This window comes from Eleutherodactylus coqui, chromosome 12 (assembly GCF_035609145.1).
Source record: "Eleutherodactylus coqui strain aEleCoq1 chromosome 12, aEleCoq1.hap1, whole genome shotgun sequence".
NCBI classification, from domain to species: Eukaryota; Metazoa; Chordata; class Amphibia; order Anura; family Eleutherodactylidae; genus Eleutherodactylus; species Eleutherodactylus coqui.
This window is the reverse complement of record NC_089848.1, coordinates 116,608,139-116,632,904: the sequence shown is the minus strand read 5'-3', so window position 1 is coordinate 116,632,904 and position 24,766 is coordinate 116,608,139. Positions and strand designations below refer to the sequence as shown.

Below are 24,766 nucleotides of genomic sequence, written 5' to 3'. Positions count from 1 at the left end.
CATTGATAGTGCCCCTCAGTGACACCCTCACATTGATCCTGCCCCTCACAGGAATAGTGCCCCCCAGTGACCCCCTCACATTGATACTGCCCCTCACAGGAATATTCCCCCATAGTGACCCCCTCACATTGATCCTGCCCCTCACAGGAATAGTGCCCCCCTGTGACCCCCTCACATTGATACTGCCCCTCACGGGAATCGTGCCGCTCAGTGACCCCCTCACATTGATACTGCCCCTCAGAGGAATAGTGCCCCCCAGTGACCCCCTCACATTGATACTGCCCCTCACAGGAATAGTGCCCCCCAGTGACCCCCTCACATTGATACTGCCCCTCACAGAAATATTCCCCCATAGTGACCCCCTCACATTGATACTGCCCCTCACAGAAATAGTGCCCCCCTGTGACCCCCTCACATTGATACTGCCCCTCACAGGAATTCTGCCGCTCAGTGACTCCCTCACATTGATACTGCCCCCCAGTGACCCCCTCACATTGATACTGCCCCTCACAGGAATAGTGCCCCTCAGTGACTCCCTCACATTGATACTGCCCCTCACAGGAATAGTGCCCCTCAGTGACTCCCTCACATTGATACTGCCCCTCACAGGAATAGTCCCCCTTAGTGACTCCCTCACATTGATACTGCCCCTCACAGGAATAGTGCCCCTCAGTGACCCCCTCACATTGATACTGCCCCTCACAGGAATAGTGCCCCTCAGTGACCCCCTCACATTGATACTGCCCCTCACAGGAATAGTGCCCCCCAGTCACCCCCTCACATTGATACTTCCCCTCACAGGAATGGTGCCTAATTAAGTAAAAATGCTCCCTTTCATGCAGTAAACACGTAGTCTCTAGTTCCTTCTTTTGCTGCTCTGGTCCAAGGTATCTGGGCCCCTGGCCCCAGCATTGATGTGAATAAGGACAGTGATTGGCTGCAGTTGACCATGTGTTAAATGAAAGGAGATTAGACTCCATGGAAGGCATCGGAGTTGCATGAATAGGTGTGGGGGGGAATGAAAGAGACGAGTATAGGCTGTTTTGTCTTTTACTTTCTTCCGAGCTGCATTGACAGTATGTCCACCCTGTGGGAAATGTCTCCCAGATCAGTGGGACAGCCCCCAAAATCGAGGACTGTACTGCCAAATCAAGGACGATTGGGAGACATTCTGTTGATACAGATGTGTCTTTCCTCTTGGCTCTATAAGGGCAGCGGGGATACAAGGGCATTAGAAGTGATGAATGTTTCATTCCCTACTGGCCAGTCAGTTTTTGGGGTGAGATGATGGTGATGGGGTCCCTTTAAACTGTGATCCGATCCTATGTTATGGAGAGAACCACTATTCTTCATTTCCCTGCATTATTCCTGCCCAGTCCCTAGGTATATGGGTGCTTACAGTAGCTACCACGTGTCGACCTTCTACCGGCGTCTTCCAGTCATTTAACCCTTTCTCCTCCCCTTTACACACAAAAAGCATCAGGGTCATGACAAATTAGGTTGACCGCGGTTTGGCGCCACACGTCCCTTTTAGGTTGCGCTGTAATACAATAATTTGGTGCAGTGTAAATGGCAGTAATGGAAATACATGCCTCATAGACTAATGCAATTTTCTTCTACGTGCCTGATGATATTTGATGCATGACTTGAAAAGCTCTTAAGGGAGAAAACACTTCAATTTGTATTATAGAAAGGCTAAACACGGGCGTCCTCCCGCCGCCGCCGACTCCCAAAAAACATTTACTTAGTCATTTTACCTGTTGTCATTATTTCTTAATACTATTTTCTCAGGAATATTAAATATACCGCTGCACGGCCGAACGTTTGAGGGGAAGCCAGCTGAAGTATTAATCACACAGGAGCGGGATAAGTCAATATGGAATAGCGGCCGCTGGGAGGGATTTCAGCTCTGCATTACAAATCAGGGTCATGTGCTGGGCAGAGCGAGCAAAGTGGAAATGGCCGACCCACCAGGGCTGCATTCTTTACCGCTATCTGCAGCCAACTGTCTCTTCTATGCCCTGGAATGGCAGAATACCACATGAGCCAAACCCACCTACCACCAGCAGTTGTTGTGAAGAGGCTGGACTATCATAAGGCTGGGTTCCCACAGGGCGGAATCCTGCCAGAAACCTCACGGTGTGACTGCAGCAAAAAAGGGAGATTTCCGCCGGGAGAGCATTGCTTCAAAACTTAGCCGTGGGTTTTGGAGCAGTTTGGCCGCATGCTTTTCCATTGTGTCTAGCCCTCCCATAGAGGAGAGCGTGGCCGCAATGGAAAAAGAAAAAAAATGACATGCTGCGGTCGGGAATCTGCGCCGCAGCGCCAGCTTCTGCCGACTTTGCTGCGACGGACTGGCTGACCCATTTGGACGAGATTTGTGACAAATCTCGTCCACATGGCTGGCCAATCCCGGGATGAGCATCCGCAGGCGGATTTGCTGAAGCGAAATACCGGAATTTTCACAGCAAATCCGCCCTGTATGAACCCAGCCTTAGGCTATTTGAGATTGAGGTATCAAATAGCAATTCCACTCTGGATATTTATATATCACGCAATAACTATCATTAGGATTTGCATGCAGCGATTTTAGGAGAAGAACCACTGCAGTTTTCAGGGCACTTTTTGAGCCAAAGATGAAAGTTGATCCAGCCAGGAAAGAAAAGTAGAAGTCCAATAGTGGATCCAGCAGGAAAAAGTAGAAGTCCAGAAGCAGATCTGGCAGGAAGGAGAAAAAGAAGTCCAGAAGTGGATTTAGTAGGAAGCAGAGGTTGCTCTGCTGAGAAGGAGAAGTCCAGAAGTGGCTCCAATGGGAGGAGAAGTAGAAGTCCAGAAGTGGATCCAACAAGAGAAGTAGAAGTCCAGAAGTGGCTCCAATGGGAGGAGAAGTAGAAGTCCAGAAGTGGATCCAACAAGAGAAGTAGAAGTCCAGAAGTGGCTCCAATGCGAGGAGAAGTAGAAGTCCAGAAGTGGATCCAATGGGAGGAGAAGTAGAAGTCGACAAGTGGATCCAATGGGGGGAGAAGTAGAAGTCCAGAAGTGGATCCAACAAGAGAAGTAGAAGTCCAGAAGTGGCTCCAATGGGAGGAGAAGTAGAAGTCCAGAAGTGGATCCAACAAGAGAAGTAGAAGTCCAGAAGTGGCTCCAATGCGAGGAGAAGTAGAAGTCGACAAGTGGATCCAATGGGGGGGGGGGGGGGGGGAGAAATAGAAGTCCAAAAGTGGATCCAACAAGAGAAGCAGAAGTCTAAAAGTGGATCCAACAAGAGAAGTAGAAGTCCAGAAGTGGCTCCAACAAGAGAAGTAGAAGTCCAGAAGTGGCTCCAATGCGAGGAGAAGTAGAAGTCGACAAGTGGATCCAATGGGGGGGGAGAAATAGAAGTCCAAAAGTGGATCCAACAAGAGAAGCAGAAGTCTAAAAGTGGATCCAACAAGAGAAGTAGAAGTCCATGGCTGAATGCACCAGCATTGCACAAGTGGAAGATGCTGATAAACAATCACTCTCATGCCTACCATACATTGGGTGGGTAGGTAGGTGTTAGGACTATACTTGCACATAGATAAAGCATAAAAGGTTGCCAGTCGCACAAATCTGTGCAGTGCACCATGCAGGCTTACAGCCTATTAATGAAGCCGATACAAAAAAGCCATGAGTGAATCACACTGGTACGGACATCTCTGTTGATTTTCAGTCTTCCCATAGAGTCTCTAGCCTCCTGTATTAGGTTGGACATCTCAAGCTCTCCCAGCATCTTAAAGTCAGACTGCTTCCTGCAAAAATAACAATAAATATGAGATATTGGTTTATATTTTGGCCAAAATATGCTCGCTCCCAACCCAAGTGTCCTGATTATCTTGGGAGTCCCCACACTAACGTTACACATAGATCACAGACCAGGAACCGCAGAAACCCGTGACTCGCACTGCGACTTCATTAGATTCAATGGCAGTGTGATGTAGCAGCGATGTGCAGCACTCTTGGTTTCGCAACAGCTGTCTTGGCCCAAATCATAGTGTAGTCCTAGCTAGAGATGAGCGAGCTTTTGAAAAGTTCAGTTGGGCCAGTTTGCCAAATTTTAGAAAAAAAAGTTTGGTTCATGCCAAATTAGTTCAAATCAAATCAGAATTTCAGCAATACCATTAGAAGGAGGAGGCAGAAGAAGCAGCATGGTGGCTCAGTGGTTAGTGCTGTTGTTTTGCAGTGCTGGGGGCCTAGGTTCACATCTGATTACATGGCATTTGTGTGGGTTTCCTCCTCCAAAAACATACTAAAAGGTGAATATATCTTGTGAGCACCAAAGTGATGTAAAGCACTGTGCTGTATACCAAAATAAGACAGGGTCTTATATTAATTTCTGCTCCAATGACCTAAATTTTTTTTACCTGTATAGCTGCCTGGACACTATTTAAATTGACCCTTTTTATTAACTGTGACTAGGGCTTATTTTTGAAGTAGGTCTTATATTTCAAGCATTCTCAAAAATCCTGAAAAATCATTCTAGGTCTTATTTTCAGGGGAACTAGGTAAATAAAGGTGATTTTTATAAAACACAAGATAATTTATAACCTCCATGCAGATGTGGTTGGATTTGAACTTAGGACCCTGTAAAACCACCACCTCCTTTCTTGCCAGAGAGTTTGGCATCACTCAGTACAGGTCCTGTTCGTAATCTTTTAATGCTCCAGGATGTACAGTTACATCATGGTGGTTAGTGTAGAGAAGGATTGGGACCCAATCCTGCTCCATACAGTATGGGTGCAGCCTGTCTTTGATAGCTAAAACCCAACTGCAACAGTTAAGATCAATTCTGACCGTATTTAACCCCTTGAGTGGCACGCCCAGAAATTTTCCGGGATGAGCTCCATTGCCCATAGCGATATAGCCTGGAAGATTTCCGGGCTATGTATCACTATGGGAGCTGCAGAGCACACTGCCACAAGCTGTGGCATTGTGCTCTGCCCACACAGTCCCTCATAAAACAGTTCAGGACTTTGAAAAACAGAAGCTGGAAGATATTGCCGATCTGCCGGCAATCTCCCGCTTCTATTTTCAAACTCCTGCACTGCTTTGTTTACAGGTTGCCATAGAGACCATTGGCGTGTCAGAAGCAAGCCGATGGTCTCTGTGGCAGGGAGAGCAGGTTGTTAGCTATCAGAGGACAGCCAGGCACCAGCTCTTACAGCAGAGATCAGAGAAAACCTCCGATCTCTGCTGTGTTAACCCTTTAAATGCTGCAGTCTATGTGACTGCAGCATGTAAAGGGCTGTCAATATCGCACCCCCGGAATGTGATCAGGGAGTCCTGATGGGTCTCTGTGGAAGTCCCCTAAAGGAACAAAACATTTTTTTTAAAGTTAAAAAACAAAGTTCAAAAATTATTTAAAAAAATTAAAATAAAAACACTTGTCTTTACTTTGTAAAAAATAAAAAATAAAATCACACATGTGGTATCCATGCGTCGTAATGACCCAGAGAAGGAAGTTAGTACATTATCTAACCCCTTAAAGGGTTTGTCTCGCGGCAGCAAGTGGGTCTATACACTTCTGTATGGCCATATTAATGCACTTTGTAATGTACATTGTGCATTAATTATGAGCCATACAGAAGTTATAAAAAGTTTTTTACTTACCTGCTCCGTTGCTAGCGTCCTCGTCTCCATGGAGACCGCCTAATTTTCGCCGTCTAAAATGGTCGAATGGCCAAATTAGACGCGCTTGCGCAGTCCGGGTCTTCTGCTTTCTTTAATGGGGCTCCGTGTAGCTCCGCCCCGTCACGTGCCGATTCCAGCCAATCAGGAGGCTGGAATCGGCAATGGACCGCACAGAAGAGCTGCGGTCCACGGAGGAAGAGGATCCCGGCGGCCATCTTCAGCCGGTAAGTATAGAAGTCACCGGAGCGCGGGGATTAAGGTAAGCGCTGAGCGGTTGTTTTTTTACGTCCCTGCATCGGGGTTGTCTCGCGCCGAACGGGGGGGGGGGGGGTGTTTGAAAAAAAAAAACGTTTCGGCACGGGACAACCCCTTTAATGACACAGCCCCTTTCTTTTTTTTTCCCCCCCATTTCGTTTTTTCCTCCTTTAACTAAATCGTAACTCCTTTATTTCTCCATCGCCGTCGCTGTATGAGGGCTTGTTTTTTGCGGGACGAGTTGTAGTTTTCAATGGTGCTACTTAGTGTACCGTATAATGCACTGAAAAACTTTTACAAAATTGTAAGTGGAGTAAGGAGTAAAATGAAAGAAAAACGACATTCCGCCATCTTTCGGTGCGTCTTGTTTCTACGGCGCACAAACTGCAACAAAAATGACCTGATAACTTTATTCTCTGGGTCGGTACGATTACTGCGACACCAAACGTGTAGAGTGTTTTTTTGCTGTAGTACTTGTATTTTTTTTCAAAGACATTTAATTTTTTTTAATTGTTTTCTGCGCACAATACCTTTTTTTATTTTTCCGTCGTCGAACTTGAGTGAGGGCTCATTTTTTGTGGAATGTCCTGTAGTTTATGTTAGTGCTAATTCGGAATACATACGACTTTTTGATCGCTTCTTATTGTATTTTTTCAGGGAAACAGGGTGACTGAAAAAGTGCATTTGTGGGGTTCCTCATTTTTTTTTCGGACTACATTGATCCTGTGGGGTAAATAATGCACGACTTTGATAGATCGGACATTTATGGATGCGGTGATACCAAATATGTATTTTTCTTTTATGATTTAGATTTTTTTTATTATAGATATGGCAAAAGGGGGGTGATTTTAACTTTTATTACTTTTTTTTAAGTGGGAAAAAGAAGTGAAAAAGAAAAAAAACTCTTACAATTTGGTATTGGTGTAATCGTACCGGCCGGTAGAATGACTTTAATATGTTATTTATACCGCTAAGAATATGCAGTGAAATATAAAAAACATGCCAGAATTACAGATATTGGTAATCTTGCCACTAGAAAAAAATGGAATAAAAAGCGATCAAAATTTTACATGTTCCTAAAAATGAGATAAATGAAGACTAGAGTCGCAATAAACACGGCCGTCTAGAGCGCTGCCAATGGAAATAATATTATTACGGATCTTGGAATGTGGCGACACAAAGGCAAATGTTTAAGAAAAAAAAATGTTTTAAATGTACAAAAATAGCGAAACATAAAAATTATATAAACTTGGTGTCGCCGGAATCATGTGACTCGGAGAATGATGTCATCACACTATTTATTCTGCACGCTGAACCCGTAAAAATGAAATCCAGAAAACAAATGGCAGAATTTCTTTTTTTTTCCCCCAATTTTTTTACAAAGTTATGCAGTACATTATATTTACCCAAAAATGATGCCATAAAAAAGTACAACTTGTCCCGCGAAAAACAAGCCCTCATACGGCCGTGTCAGTGGGGAAATGAAAAAGTTATGGCTCCTGGAACGCGACTGCAAAATGAGTTGAAATTACATGATTAGACCATTTAAAAAACCTGCCCTGATGGGCACGACAGGGGGGTAAAAAACCCGTCACTGAAGGGGTTAAATGCCCCAATCGGCGTTTGGGGGTCCCAAACAGCCCTTCCGCAATGAGGTCACTGGGTGCCCGTTCAGTTGCCATGGCAGCCAGGGGCCTTCTGGATGCTCCTTGGGTTGACATTGCAGATTGCCTATCAAGCCATGCCTGTGGTATTACATCATACTGCAGGAGTGATCAAATAATTGCAAGTTCAAGACCCCTGTGGGGTCTAAAGAAATGTGAAAATGAGTTTTAAAGTTTTATTAATTATTTAAAAAAATAATAAACAGTTTTAAAAGCTTTTAAAAACCTCCCTGTTCCCATATTTATAATAAAAAATCAAAATAAAACAAAAACATATTTGGTAGACTTCTAAAGTCCAGTCGATCAAAGTAATGCATCATCTGACCTATCAAAGCAATGTATTGTCAGGAATAAAATTACATAAAGTCAGAATTGCACTTTTTTGGTCACTCAACGTCTCAAAGGAAAACATTTTTTTATAAAAAAACTATCAAAAAGTTGCATGTACCCATAGAAACTGTGGAAGGCCCAGAAAAAAAACGAGCCCTCATGCAATTACATCAATAGAAAAACAAAAAATTTTGGGCTGTCAGAAGATGGCGGCAGAAATTAATTGTATTTTTTTCCAAAGACATGTTATGTTTTTAAAAGTAGCAGAGCAAAAAAAAACTATTTCAATTTGGTATCATCGTAATCGCACTGAGCTGTGGAATCAAGGTATGTCATTTTTGCTGCAGTGTGTATGTTGCAGAAACAAGAGCTCCCCAAAGATGGCAGAATTACGTTTTTTCCCATTTCACTCCACACTTTTTCAGTGCCTTATATGGTACATTAAATAGTACCATTAAAAAATACATCTGGTCCCGCCTCCAACAAGCCCTCATGCAGCTATGATGACGGATAAATAATAGAGTTAGCATTTTTTGAAAGTGGGGAGGAAAAAATAAAAAGGGGGGAAACAAAGGGCAGCAGCGCTAAAGGCCTAAACAGCCAAACTGCAGACAGGGCGCAGGCGAGTCGCCGTCACATATGACTTACGTTGCTGTCTATGGTGGAAAAGTTGCATGCGACTTGCAATCAAAATCGAACAGATTTTGATTTTCTGTGATTATCGCATCGCATTGGCGTTAGGTGTTGGGTCGCAACGCAACAACATCATTGACAATCCCCAGAGGCTCCAGTCCAACACTGCGATCCTCATGTCCCGTGACGCACGTTACCGTGTAGCCCTCGCCTAAATGTGTCCCCCTTGCACACGTAACCACTCTCCTCTGGATTACTATGGAAGCCCTCGCATGGTTTGGGCGCTCATAGATATTCATAGAATTTGCGCCACAGATTTCCTGGCCTTTTCTTAGTATTTATGAAGCTGGCAGGATGACATTCTGCGCCATTCCTGTCACGTATAAACCTATCATTGCGTTATACGAATCCCAGACTGGGTGTGATGTTGTAAATAATCGATACAAGTGAGCCGCTCCTAACCGCTCATGTAATTGTTACTCTTATAGATACAATCTGCCCGGACCCGTCAGGTAAATCTTCTGGAAGCGCTGTGAAATAAAGTAACCGTTTGCTGTGTAACCTTTCTGAAAGTAACCAAACAGCGGTGCACACCCCCTAATTCCCCTTTTTTGACATTAACCATTTTCATCGAGCTATTTAAAAGTGCCATTAAAGCTAATGCACAAAATCGGTATTTTTGCACATTGCTGTTATCTTTTCAGCTCGCAGCGAGTGACTCAAATGCTCATTTCCAAGAGAAAATGTCAGACCTATTTAATTCATTAACAAGAGGCAGAAAGGTGAAATCTAATAACGCAATTGGCGCCTTATAAGCGACAGAGAACATCAGGATTACATTTAGGTTAATAGTAAAGGTTTGTAATGTCTTTAGTACATAATGTCTCTCGTCATCCAATCAGCACGGCTTATTATAATGATGGCCCGGGCATTGTGCAAAAATACCACATGTCACATCCACAATGTACCGTTGTGAACAATCATTTACCCCGCACCCCATGCACGTGCTATAATAGGCTAATATAGTGCAGAGTGACCTTTATGTAGTAAGCTGGCCAAACCATTTACTACTTCCTGGCCAGGTATTTCGCATCACTGACAACATGTGGCTTTGATAAGTGCAAACTGTCTCGTAAAGGAATTAGTCCACTATTTTTTGAGAGGGTTGGAGGATTTCCATTTACGATGGCAATTTTTTCAGCTGGTTTTTCAAGCATATAATTTCATCTGAAATAGAAAACGTATATGAATTTACCCATTTAGGCCTTAGTCAGACGGGCGATTTTTCGCGCGATTTGCGCATGCGCATGCGTCCGGCGATTTTATAAAACCATTGCTTTGCAATGTTATCGGACACATGAGCGCTTTTTATGCGCTCGTCCGATAAATTATAGAACAAAAAATCGCAGATCGCACCTATCTGCGATCTGCGATTCCTGTTCTCTTCTGTATATGCGCTCAATGGGGCCGGCGGCAGCAGCGCCGACCCCAATGAGAACATGTAGAAGACAAATCATTCTTCTCTGCCACAGCTGTAACAGCTGTGACAGAGAAGAACAATGTTTGCCCATTGAATTCAATGGAGCGGCAATACAGCCGCTCCATTGAAAGCAATGGGCTGCCGGCGTGCGCGGGGTGAATTGTCGGGAAGGGGTTAAATATATAAACCCTTCCCTGCAATTCATCCTAAAATGTGTTAAAATAAAAAAAAAATTGTATACTCACCTTTCCACTGCAGCCGGAGTCCAGCCGCGGCCTCTGTCAGTTCTCCTGAACTGCTTCTTGGCACTATTCAGCCGGCGGGGCTTTAAAATCCCTGCCTGCTGAATGATCTGCCTCTGATTGGTCACAGCCCTGACCAATCAGAGGCTGAAAACACTCACACACCCATTCATAAATTCATGAATGGGTGAGTGACTGCTGCCTCTCAGCGCTGAGCCAATCAGGGGCAGGTCTGACTCACATCCATTCATGAATTCATGAATGGGTGTGAGTGAGGCATGCCTCTGATTGGCTCAGCGCTGAGCCAATCAGGGGGCAGGTCTGACTCACACCCCCTTCACACCCACTGCAGGACGACCACGCAGAGCTCCGGCTGCCGGGAGAAGGTGAGTATACAATTTTTTTTAATTTTAACACATTTTAGGATGGATTGCAGGGAAGGGCTTATATATTTAAGCCCTTACCGACAATTCATCCCGGGCTCGCCCGCAGAGCATTGCTTTCAATGGAGACGGCTGTATTGCCGTCTCCATTGAATGCAATGCGCTGGACAGCTCCGGCCTGTTTCTAATGAAACGTGGCTAGGAGCAGATTTTCGGGCGATTTGCGGGTGACTTGCGCGCACCGGTCACGCGATTTGCGGATGCGCATCCGTCATGCGATCCACAAATCGCACGAAAAATCTCCGGTCTGACTAAGGCCTTAGACGTTAATGGTCTATAACAACAGAATCTGATTGAATTAAACGCTATGGAAACCTTTTTGTATGAAAAATAAATGCACACTAATCCTACTAAGTCCCTGCAGGATAAAACAATGTACTTATCTGTTTTTTTTTGCATTGAGTTTTCCTTTTCATGCATTTAGAAAGCCTCAAACTTGATTTGCAGACTCTCCTACATTTAAAATGTTTGGCTTGGGGTATTCCCAGCACTGATCACCTGGTCTTTCTCATTGATGTGCACAAGCTCAGCTCCCCTTCTCGTCTCCTCTTTCAGAGGCTGTGTAGCATAACCTCACCCACTCAATAATACACAGCTATTATCTCTCTCTGAGTAGCTGCTGGTCCTGTCCCCCCTCACTGTTGCAAAGATCTTCTAATCTTCTCAACCATCCCCTAGCACTGTCATTGTAGTTGTCATGTTCTGGCACTAGATTAGAGTCTCGGGTCGCAGCCAGCAAGGACGGGCAATATGGTCAGGCAAACCGGGGATTGTTACACAGAGATGGCAATGCTACAGAAGATTTAAGCAGAGGCGTATTCAGGAAACAAGCCAGCGGTCAGTACACAGAGAGCAATCTTCTTTAGAGGGAGCCGGTATATGGAGGAGCTGGTTTAAAGGCTGAGTGCTCAATAAACATGTAAGGAGGAAGGAGTGTGCAAACAGGGAAACAGGAGTGGGAACTAGAACAAGGAAGAAGGTTGCAGGGGAGCTATCCAGCAGACTGAATAGCTCAGTCATGAGAAACACTGCCTGGAGCACGGAAGCTCCCAGGTTGGAGTTCTGACATTAGTTTTCTCTGCTCTGCTCTCTGTGCTCCTGAATTGACAGGGAAGGAGTCCGTCAGTTTACTCTGATTGACAACATTTGCTAAGATTTCAGTCCTCCAGTCTGCAATGCCTTGAATAACAATACAAGCTTAGAGATCAAACAATCTGAAATCTTTTTATGAAACCCAGTTACAAAAAGGTCTTCATTATTCACGTAGAATAAAAAAGAAGTGCAATGGGGCACATAGCTGTTAAATTAGGGAATATTTAGGGAAGATTCTGCAACATGGTTGTAGTTCCAGAGTACGGTTGTAAATGCACAGATGTTCATCACGTTCACCCAAGAAAGTGGATGAAGGGAAGAGGGATGGGCAAACTTTATAGGGAAGTGGCAGGAAATTTAAGATTTCTTGCAATCTTTATTACCAGACTTGTTATTCTGAAGACCAGTTTTGAGAAGAGCCCTAGATTCTTTGTTACTTAAAAGGAACCTCTAAGTGCCATAAACGAAGCCATGGTGCTCCGACAGATCTGATCCCAAAGATCTAGGGATGTTCTTTGCATATTTATGTGGCTCCTTGTTCCAGCGCTGTGACCTGTGATAGTCCGCACTTGGTCTGTGACCACGACGCTTTTCGTCCCTCAGTGCGTGTGCTCATACTGTTCTGTATGGGAGGGCACATGCATTGATTAAAGAAAGGAGTCATACTTATAGACCACGAATGGGGAATCAGGAAAGTATGCAAAGTGCATCCCCAGACTTCTTGGGATCTTTCCTCTGAGCATCATAACTTAGTTTAAGGTGATATTAACATAGTGTGTAAGGCTAAAAACAAGACATATGTCCATCTAGTTTAGTCTATTGAACCTCCCCAATGTTGATCCAGAGGAAGGCAAAAAACCCTAATGAGGCACAAGCCAATTTTTTGGGGAAAAAAATTCCTTTCAGCCCCCAATCTGGCAATCAGAGTAATCTCCGGATCACCGACCCTTCTAAAGTAATCGGTGACATAACATGTAGTATTAGTACACTCAAGAAAGGTGTCCAGGCCTTCAGTCTCTTTAAAGAGGACTTATACAATCAGGATAAAGGAAAAAACACAGACTTTAGCGCTCCGTTGAACTGTGTCAATACATGTAAAGGTCTTACTTGTTAGGGGGTGCCTAGACTCCTGGCACCCCTCACATCCAGAAAAGCAGAAAATCCAGTTGAGAAAGGCGTATTCCTGTAGATCAATTTATTGTAAAAGAGATGTTTTATAGATACAAATTTAAAGGGGTTGTCCCGCGGCAGCAAGTGGGGTTATACACTTCTGTATGGCCATAATAATGCACTTTGTAATGTACATTGTGCATTAATTATGAGCCATACAGAAGTTATAAAAAGTTTTATACTTACCTGCTCCGTTGCTGGCGTCCTCGTTTCCATGGAGCCGACTAATTTTCGCCCTCCGATGGCCAAATTAGCCGCGCTTGCGCAGTCCGGGTCTTCTGCAGTCTTCTATGGGGCCGCTCGTGTAGAATGCCGGCTCCGTGTAGCTCCGCCCCGTCACGTGCCGATTCCAGCCAATCAGGAGGCTGGAATCGGCAATGGACCGCACAGAAGCCCTGCGGTCCACGGAGACAGAGGATCCCGGCGGCCATCTTCAGCAGGTAAGTATGAAGACGCCGGACCGCCGGGATTCAGGTAAGCACTGTGCGGGTTGTTTTTTTAACCCCTGCATCGGGGTTGTCTCGCGCCGAACGGGGGGGGGGTTAAAAAAAAAAAAAAAAAAAACGTTTCGGCGCGGGACAACCCCTTTAACACATTACATCCCAAAGGTTTAAATGAAACTCGAGAGAAAATTTATTAGGAGAAAAAATGTATTGAGAATAGTTTTTTCAATTCCGCTACTTTACGTAAAATATTTTTTATAATAATAATAAATTTTATAGGGATGTTTATTCATTAGTTATTTTATGCATTTTATTAATGTATTACTAGATCTCCCCAATAGGACTAGTTTTTAATATTGTAATGTAGTATATTATGTAATATGTCTCTATTTATTGGTAATTAGTGGTTATTGATTGTTATATTTAATATTGGATATACCCTGTGTATATGTTATATTCTAGATATATGCACCCGGGTAATCCCACAAGCGTTTGTTCCATCTGGGCTACCATCAGGTGATTACATGACATAACGCAGGCCCGCTCCATTCACTACATGCCCCCTTCCCTTTTTCTCTTCCCATGTGATTTCGGCCGTGCGGTCATGTGACGCCACACCCCTACGCTTGGACGTGATCACGCTCCATGCGGCACCCTGTGATGATACTAGTGTCACTGGGAGGAAATCCCCATTCAGTGGCGCTACATCACCACGCCCCCCAATTTGAAAGCAGGGATACTAAATACCCATACCCACGTTATTAGGAACGCCCTCTCCCTATGACGTTATGACACTCCGTCTTTGCCCTGGTCCAGCATATAACTACATAGACGTCACTAAATGACGCCGCTCTACCACGCGGACGCCGTTCAATACAATTCTATCCACCAACATAGACTTGCTGTTGCATCACACGATGTGTTATGCAATACCAAGGGAATGATGTTAACAATATAGGATAAGACATTCTAAGAGTCTTTATGTCTTTCAACACACCCATAAACGAAAGATCACGCCCACTTAGGGGAGTGACAGAGTGGACCTTCCCCTTCCTCCTCCCCCCTCCCCTCCCTTTGTCTTTCCCATTTGTCTGCTCACTATAAATAGAGGCAGTCTGCAACTTGTTTCTTATGCTTGAAAAAGGCTTGGTATAAGCCGAAACGCGTCGCAGCACCACTAATTTGTTTTACATACAATAAATTGATCTACAGGAATACGCCTTTCTCTACTGGATTTTCTGCTTTTCTGGATGTGAGGGGTGCCAGGAGTCCAGGCACCCCCTAACAAGTAAGACCTTTACATGTATTGGCACAGTTCAACGGAGCGCTAAAGTCTGTGTTTTTTCCTTTATCCTGATTGCATACTCTTTCCTCCTCAAACGCATTGTTTGGAGTCGCCTTCTGCCGCTCTCCCTCCGGGATGTCTTAGGACCGTTGATTCCTATTTTACCACACTTTGGTACAAGAGGCTCACGTGGACCAACAAACTGACCGGTTCCTAGTACTCAGGACCGGTTCAGTTGCGGTGAGTCTCCCCCTATACCAGTCCTCTCTCTACTATTTTCCACACACCATCGGAGCGCCGCTTCTGACCCATATTGTTTTAAAGAGGACTTGGGATCACTTCTTACTTGTCTATTTTAGTAACTACTTGGATTCCTCTGTTATTCCTCTTGGAAAGGTGTTACCAGTCGTGGGTGTCCTTACACAGTCTTATACCATCCAATTAAGAGGTGTTGATAAAGGCTGATGGTTCCTTATGTGAAAGTACAGCTAGCACCTCTCCACCTCCCATCCCCACAACTACTCTTCATGGCTGACGGTCATGGTCTACGCAGAACTTTCTGCCGCATCACTGGAAGTCTTAAGTAACCCATTGATGCATGCTGTTAAAAGTTCAGGGGCATAGGCCCCAAGACATATGTTTGCCCTGTCCAACCCCCCCAAAATGAAATCTATCTGAGATGGTCATTTACTTCTCCATAGGGCGTAATGTATTATACATAACTAGTGACGTAACTTCCACGTTCCATAGGTCAATTCACAGTACTATGAATCCTCCTCACGTTCCATCCATATCACTACTCCGACATGCGCCATTCCTTATAGACGCATCATAAGACTTTACATGACATCATATACGATACACACCTACATTAACATAACAGCCTATAGCGCTTCAACCCTCGCAAGGCCCTGCAGTACTCAACTATGGCACCATATTTAATTCCCAGTAATGCTGTCACAGGCCTGTAAGTCCATTACCCCCATCCTGGCCAGGAGTTTAATGCTACGCACTTCCAGGACTATTAACACACTGACACTGCAGTTCTTGTCCTGTCTCTTTCCTGCTTGTGGTTCCTTCCAGGCGTTTGCTGCTTGGCTTCTGCACCGAGACTGCGGGAGGGAGTCTGCCCCTGCTCCATGCTGTGGGGAGCTTCACCCCAGGGGTTCTATCGCTGTCCCATGCTTCAGTCCCCAGGAAATCAGGGGCCCTTGGTGATGCAGCTCGCTATAGCCCCACCTAAGAAGCTGCAAAATGCTGCAGATGCTGGTGGACCATCCTCTGCTGAACTGCCTGCAGGACTCTCTGGTAGAGCTGCCGGTCCACCTGGGGCTCTGTCTGTCTCTATGAGAGTCTGAAGCTGTGACGCAGCTCTAGCCCTTATATATGCTCCAGTAGGGCTCCAAACCTTCTCCCGTGCTTGGGGGGTGGGATTATCAGTGCTCATTTTCCTATCAAGATGCTGATCTTCTGAGCAGGGACATGCTAGTTGCATTACCACTGGCATCCTATGGGAGATAAAGCATCCTGCTCAAGCTTCATTGAGACACCCAAAATGGTGCAGCCAAGGGAGCTCCAACATGGTGCCTGAAGCACCTAGACTCTTCTGACTTGCCTCCACTCCCCGGCTGTGGCTTTGGCCAGTAGAGAGCAGGGTTGTGCAGCAGAGCTTTAGCACTCTTGCTTCAAGCCCCGCTCCCCCTTCCGGCTGAGTAACGGGGCTTGAACTTGCATCCGGCTGTCGCAGTGATAGTGGCTGCGTGCTGCTATCTATGAGGGGGAGTGGGGCACTGCTACCCCCCCTTACAGTCTCATGGGGAATGTATGAATTTACTGACATCGACAACTCCGGAGAGGTGTTGGGTCGTTTTTTTTCAATGCATTTCATAAAGATTTTTAAAGTTTCCCCAGAGGTAACCCTTTGCCTTAAAGCAGTTGACTGTGTGCCCTGATGATGGTGTCCTTCTAAATCACTTCTTGGCCTCCCGTACCATGTCAGCGGGTGTTGGCTGTTCTCTTAGATTGCACCTAAAACGTATTGTGAAATATGAAAGCAATAAATGGATGGAAAACAATAGTATTCTTAAATATTCTGCCCACGGGCAGCGAGTTGTTGATGCTGCTTATGACATGACTTACCTCTTTATGGTGGGATATCACATGCAGTAGGCTGAGCTGATAATGACATTGTAAAGCCGTACAGACCAACGTTTCCTCTATTATGGCATGACATGTCAGGGAATACGTTTACATTGTAAAGCGGAATAGCTCGAACCACCTGGATCTGTTCTCCTCTGGTTTGTCGATTAAAGTTGTATGCATTACCAGGAAATAAGACATTTATTTAAAGGGGTTGTCCTATTATTAACTGTTAATGGCTTAGCCTCAGGATAGTTCATCAATAATAGAACAATGGGGGTCTATCGCTAGGGAATCTCACCAATTAGATGGTGATTTCTTCAGGAAATGGACTACTCTGTTCCCATTGTAGTGGCCAATCTTGGTATTACAGGCCAATTCATTGAAATGAATACTAAGCTGGATCACTGCAGTGGGAAGAAAGCTGCCTGCTTCCTGTAGAAATCCGCTCCATTAAAGAGCCCATCAGCCCAGCAAACAACTGATCATCGAAAATCCCGGGCAAATGGTGAAAGAAATGTGATAGGTGTTTTAGAAGTGGTCTAGCTCGTAAATCTAAAAAGACCAACACTGGTCAGTCTAATCGGTAAGTCTTTGAGCGCTCATGGTCTTCATCCTAATGGAGAGTTGGACTTGCCTGCAAGCAGCTTCCTGGTTATGTCTGACAACAAACTTGGAGGATAGGATGAGAATAAACCATAAGATGCCTGAGGTCAATAATGGGTCTACAGAATATGCATCCAAGACAATCACAAGACTAAATCCAGCTCGGGTACAAACCGAACAGAACACCAGAGAGAAACTATAGGTCAAAATGTGTCAAACAGCAGCATGGTCAGGCAGTCGGGTCAGATACCCAGTAATCAAAGAGAGGGTTACTACAGACGAGGGGCCAAAGGTCATCCAGGACACAATCCACATGAAGAGCACCAGAGTTGCACTGAGAAGAGACAACAACTGGCAAGAGCATCGGTGGAAAGCTGGAATATATAGCCTGGATAGAGTAGCTAATAAGCCACTGCTGCGAGACCTCTGAGCCCAGAGCAGAGAGAAGTGTTAAACAATAATAACTTACCGGAAGAAACCAGCGAGTGGTCGGCCATACTTCCAACAAGACAATGTTGTTTTATGTTGGTTTGAGGATATGGATGTTCGAGGATTGGACCTTCTGCAGAGTCCCGATCAGAACCTAATGAACATTTTTTTGGACAAACTGGAACGTCCGGTCAGGAAATGTGAACATCGTCTATCTTCTTTGAGAGAACTAGCTAGATGTTTGCAGGATGACTGGAGGGAAATACCAGCTGAAGTGAATCAGATGTTAGTAGAAAAGTATGCCAAGGAGAGTATCCAATGTCATTAGGGCCGAGGGAGCCCCACTAAGTAGTAACATATGGACATAAATCCTACTATTGATTCTTGCTCAGGGGGCCAATTACCTTTGGTAGAATAGTGCACACATGTTCAGCAATAGCTGATGTATATGGGAATGAACTAAGACAGCTATGTGTAGTATGGAGTGCATGAGATAACTTGAGGAATATAATAGTATGAAATTAAAACATATATTGAATGTGATATACTGCACACCTGACGGCTCCCCCCAGACATTGCTCCATAAGGGCAGATATGTATATGATCCATACAAGTCAATCCTTTCTATGTTAATAAATACACAAGATCAGTGATAAATGACCTTGAAATCCCTTTAAGAAGAGTTTTATAAGTGCATAGAAATTCCATAAGAAAGTGCAAAGAAAGAGCAAACTTACTAGTCAATTCCTAAGACAATGCTCCAATACTGCCATCACCAACCCAAGTGATATACTGTTATATTCCCACATTCTATATCCTCAGCTAGTCCTCATTGGATATTCTTACTTTTTAGGATGCTTACGGTACTGTCCGTGCTGTAAAGTGGACATCACAACAGGAATTGGTAAACTGTGGTGGAAGGTGAGGAAGACTTGCTACCGGATAGTGGAACACAACTGGTTTGAGAGTTTCATCATCTTCATGATCCTCCTCAGCAGCGGAGCTTTGGTATGTGTTACTATCTTTCATCATGTGCCGTATTATCCTTTATTTCATCTTTTATGTATCTCAGTTGGACAACCTCATCACTAGAGCAAGCTGCCGTAGCAATCAGCGGGTCGCCATGGGGCGCACATGTTTCTTTGTAGGTTAAATGTATCATTACATGGGAGAGGACACCGATTCATCTATGAGCAAAAGTGGTTGGACATTATTGTAGTGGTAGTGGGAGGATAAGAAGACGTTGGGTCACGTTGCCCACAGCTTCCAAGGAGACATTAAATTAGGTGTCCTCTTCCTATGAGATGCAGTTGAGTAAGAGTGCGATAACAGAAACACTGAGCATACTGCTGGAGATACATTGTGGCGTATACCCCTGAGTATCGAGGCAGCGTAACAGTGTCTAGCCTTGCCAGAGATACCATCTGCAGGCAACCTCGGAAAGGTGCCCCAGATAGGCAGAGAGTTAGGTCCAAATCGACCCAGACCAGAAACAGCACTTCCAGCACCCTATTGGAAACTGTTGACTGGAAATTCAGTGGCGGACATAATTTCTTTTCGTGCTTTTGCAAGTAATAACTAACAATTTGGTCATAAAGCCCAGATGGTCATAGTTTCCATGCCAGTGATCTGCCCAGGTACCTTACATATAGTCAATACTTCATCTAAATGAAAATGTCTTGTTCCTACATTGGCCCTCATCACAATCTTAGAAGTAGATGCGTCCACCCAATATTAGTTACATCATTTGAAGTCATCGTTCTTCTATCTGGTCTTGTCTCTCTTGTAAATGGGTGACGTTGGCCTGATTTTATGATACGCCCAGCCCGGGTGGAATCTCATTGACTAAAATGAGCAAACTTTTGAAAAGTTTGGTTTGGCTGGTTTTCCAAACTTCAAAAAAAGTTTGCTCCAGTTTTAATCACTTTGAACAGAACTGAAAGTTTACCAAAATCCCTGAAATTGGTGCATAATGCTTTGTAAGGGCTTATTCACACAAACACATTTGAGCTACATAAAATGCGTGCAATATGCAGTGAATAGAACCCACTGATTTCAATAGGTTTGGCCACATGTGCATTCTTGCACGCATTTTGGTTGCACAAAAAAATGCTGCATATTCTACTTTGGTGAATATTACGAACCAATTAGCCCATTTTAAACTTAATTGACCATTAAAATCAAAGGGCGCATGGCTGCATGTTTCTGGACACATGTAAATACGCAGGGCATGCATGCGAAAAACATACATTAAAATATGTAAAGATGCGCACAAAAATGCAACGCGTATCACGCAAATGCATATATAAATACGCTTACGCCCGTGTATCTGACTTAAGCCTTCACTGACTGGACTCCTATGTGAAGACGTAACTTTTAATGATAAATATATAAAAATGAAGAAGACTTCACAAAGAAACAGTTCATGAAAACCAAAATATTGCGACAAGCACCATAGTCAGCCTAGCTTTAGTGGCCCATAGGATCACAATGTAATGGAGGACCAAATACACAGCATTGGTCAATGTGGGTAATCTGCAGGCTTATTCCAGTCTATGACCAGCAAAAAGGGCCAAAATGAAGTGGCTTGCCGAAAAAAATACTGCCGGCAAGTCTAGTCCTGAAGACAGAATAAGAAAGGTGCGTGCCCCAGTCCAAAACAACTAGGCTTGTCCAGTGGCAGACAGGGATATCGATCAGGTCTGCTTAAACACCGGATTTCTAGATGTATTCCAGGTTAACGAAATATAGATCACAAGAGTAGTCCTTAGTTCTAGTTGGCTGAAGTGGGGTCCAAACATGAACAAGGACAAACTCAGAGTTAGATCTATAGAGATTCAGAGGGAAATCCCAAATACTAAGAGACCGGTATGGTTCAATAGGTAGAATTGGATTGATAGATGGCTCAACACATTTCTGTCGCGAAAGCAACTCATCAGGAGCCCTAATAATCAAGAGCCAGAAATAGTCCAGATAAACATCAGTGCTAGGGACAGTACCTATTAGTGCTAGGGACAGTGCTAGGGACAGTACCTATTAGTGCTAGGGACAGTGATAGGGACAGTACCTATTAGTGCTAGGGACAGTGATAGGGACAGTACCTATTAGTGCTAGGGACAGTGATAGGGACAGTACCTATTAGTGCTAGGGACAGTGATAGGGACAGTACCTATTAGTGCTTGGCTAGAGGGTCATCTACACTACATGGGTTACAATCCCCATTCTGATGACCCGAATAGCACATGTCAAATGATTTCCCCCAGCCCTTAGATTGCCAGCTAAGCCTCAGCTGCCTAAGGCTGGAGACAAACCCCATTTAGATAACCGTGGACTGCCCAGTCACAGCCACTATTCTGGATCTAGCACTAACTATAGCTATTTTCCAGACAGAGGTTTGTTGGTAAGAGAACCAAAAAATAATAACCTGGAAACCTAGCAGAGTCTCCGGCCTCGAAGGAAACGAGAACATCCTTGCGTGGTCTTTTGCGCGCGCAAAAAATACAGTAAAATACGCATGCAGAAATGCAACTCTTGTTGCACAAATACGCAGCGCGAACGAGCGCATAAATACACCGACACCTGCGCAAAACTGGCCTAAGAGTCATAAAGCCCGTATTCTCTATGCAGGGCGCTTAGGGCTCTTAGTGTTATACATCTGTGTTCGCGACTTGTGTTGGCTGAACTCAACCAGTAGAACCCTGATTTGGGTAAAACTTTGCTAAAAGTTTGGTTTGGATTTTTGCAAAGTTTGCCTCTAAGCAGGGCTCTACTGATTTGGTTGGTTCGCTCAGCACTAATGGTCAGAGCATTATATGATATGTAACAGCTGATTCTCTCCACTAATGTGTAAAGAGATGCGGCCTGTTCATTCGTTTTTCAAGATCTCTGCTTGCTCTCATTTAATAGGCCCCTAAAAGTTTACAACTGGACAACCCTTTAAGAATTAGGTACTATACCATCAAAATCTCTCTTTTCAGCAGATATAGTCCATATTTTTGCACAAGTTAGATGATAAATGTATGATCGTTGGGGGACCAACTGCTGGGACCCCCAGCGATCATGAGAAAAGTGGCCCCCAAAGTGAATGGAGCGGTGGCCATCTTCATAGACAATGAATGGAGCAATGGTCATGCATGTGAACGGCAGCTCCATTCCCTAGGGGAACAGCCATTCTCTTGATCGCTGAGGATCTCAGCCAGCGGACCCCCATTGATCCCGTATTTATCAGTTTCTTCTTCAGCTGCGTCAGTGTTGCGTAAAAATAATCTCACCAAGTATTGTTGTGGATAGTCAAGTCTTCAGTATATGGAAAATATCCCTTTGTGGGTGATATACAGTATCCCAGTGCTTCGTTATACCTGTGCATGGGAGGGGGTCATCAATGACCCCATAGAGTCCAGTCATCGGGGTATCCTGCATTACGGAAACCAATCTCAGGAGTAAAAGATGTTCGGAGGATTCATTTCTCCGGTATATCTGGAGGCGTCTCTCCTGTCAGATTGTATTTTTCATGTCCAGTTTTGCCCTTTGTACTCCTCATCAGTGGTGCAATAATAAATGCCGCTATTATCAGCGCAGGCGTTCTTTTTTTCATAAAGTTGTCGCTCTTAGTCATAACTTAGCCAGAGGTCAAAAAGAAAACCCCATGTAGTTATCAAGTTAGCAAAACTCTGTTGCCATGGGGATGAAAAAGCAGGACTTGAGTTGATAATTGGTGTCAGCTCTACGTGGCGGCGCGCGGCCCTTTGTGTCTCGGATACTTGTGTGACAGCTTTTTGTTTTTCAGGCTTTTGAAGATATTTACATTGACCAGAAAAAAGTGGTAAAAGTTGTTCTGGAATACGCGGACAAGGTCTTCACATACGTCTTCGTTCTTGAGATGCTTCTTAAATGGGTGGCATATGGCTTTAAGAAGTACTTCACCAACGCTTGGTGCTGGCTGGATTTCTTCATCGTTGGTGTAAGTATCTAAAGTCCATCCATTGTTCTTGAGATTTGGTTTTCTTGCGGTCAGATGAATTATTTGTGCCGGATCTGGACGGCACCACATGGACCTCATTGGCTATAATAGGGTCTGTCCAGCTTCAGGCATGTGGGCAACATGCTGCACGATTTAGTCTGAGACCCCAGGTGTGAATAGAACCTTAGGGGCACAGAAGCATAAAGTTACAACATAAGAATTAGCGATGAACAAACTTTTGGAAAGTTCGGTTTGGCGAGTTCTCTGAATTTTAGCAAAAAGTTCTGTTTGGTTTAAATTAGTTCTAACTTCGCCAATCCTCCTATAAGTGGTGTCTGACACTGTTAGGAGCCGCAATAAGCCCTGTTTAACACTCTTAGGGCACCGAGGCGAGTATCTAAGGCCGGGCTCACACGAACCAATATGTATTGCGTATTATGTGCTTATAATACACGGTGAGAGATATTCATTGTTCCTCTCACACTTGCGTATATCACCCGCGTAAAAAAGAATGCAGCATGTTCTATTTTAGCGCATATTACACGACTGCAGCCTTATTGTCTCCTATGGGTACATTCGGAACACAGTGCATATTATATTACATTGCGAATGTACAGCTTTTTATACATGTTGCTAGGAGCCATAAGAAGAAAGTAAAATCTAGAGAAGCAGCATGACATTGTGTGTAAGATACGCTCTACATGTGCAGGCAATCCGCGGGGATCTGTGATTCCCTATGCCAGTACAATGCTGGGATTTGTACGCTCATGTGAGCCCGGCCGGAGGAGTTCAGAGGTGTTTCTAAGGTAAAGTTAGTAAAGAAAGAAAGAGAAGGAAAACAACGCAAAGAATGAAAAAGATCCATATTTTCATTTCTTCCTTCTTCTTTCTTCATTGTCCTTCTTTCTTCTTCTTTCTTCATTGTCCTTCTTTCTTCTTCTTCCTTTTGGGCCCTTTGTTTTTCATTTATTTTGCACACGTTCAAGAAAGACTATGTCAAAGGAAAGTGAAAAAAAGACAAACTTATAATGTATATCGAGGTCACATGACGTACATATGGCCTACAATCAGTTAATGTGTTGTGGACCCACATAGGACTTGAATAACGGGCCAATTCAGACAGGTGTATTTGGGTCCATGTTCTATATGTGTGTCTCATGGACCCCACCTGGACCCCTAATAGCCTACTAGGCTCTTCACGTCCTATTCTCATACGTTTCCATGGGTGTAGGTAGGGCATGCACATGGGTAACACAAGATTTGGGGACAGCACAGGAAGTGTAGCTTTAATGTTATAAGTTTATTCTTCTGTGCCGCTGAGATGGAAGAATTAGTCCTTAGCCTTGGTGATTACATAATGGGGGACTCCGATTTCTTCCCACGTTCTGTACAGTAAGGACCGTTTGTCGGTAACTTCTTCTTCTGATCTTTTCTGGCACTGAGATTCCGTCTCCTGACTTTCTGCACGTCTTCCCTTTCTCTCTCTGGGAGGTTTGATGAGATCATTCTGAATAGATACATGAGATTTCTCCTTCTGGTCGTCTGCGGAGCCGCATGCCATGTCCATTCGGTTTCGCATCTTTCCTGTTACCAAAGTCACATTCCTTTCCAGTACAATCGTCTTAAAGTAGAGGAACAGAGGATTCTCAGAGTGCACAGAGATAACAGATCCTTCCTAGCGGGGATTAGCATAAAAGTCATGGTAATTAGGGGTAAGGTCTTCTCTCAATATGCACAGAACCACTAAACAGCTGTAATACGTGAGGGGGCCAATGGAACCCAACTGATTGTCACTCCCAATAGTGGCTGTATTTGTCACACTGTCATCCCAGCAAGCAAACGTTACATTATAGTTTATGTTATAAGCTGGTCAGATATCAGTGGATCACAGAGTGCGATAACCATAAACGACGTAGGTATGGACAGCACTCAGGGATATTCATCAC

General features: G+C 44.3%; 1 protein-coding gene across 3 annotated transcripts in view; it reads left to right on the top strand.

The window, feature by feature from the left end:
• Positions 1-24,766, top strand: part of LOC136587207 (sodium channel protein type 5 subunit alpha-like) — a 509,047-nt gene that overhangs the window by 374,178 nt on the left and 110,103 nt on the right. For all 3 annotated transcript variants that reach the window (XM_066585757.1, XM_066585756.1, XM_066585758.1), the window contains 2 exons: positions 18,714-18,868; positions 22,647-22,820. In XM_066585757.1, the coding sequence (XP_066441854.1) occupies positions 18,714-18,868; positions 22,647-22,820 (329 nt within the window). The remainder of the gene's footprint in view (positions 1-18,713; positions 18,869-22,646; positions 22,821-24,766) is intronic.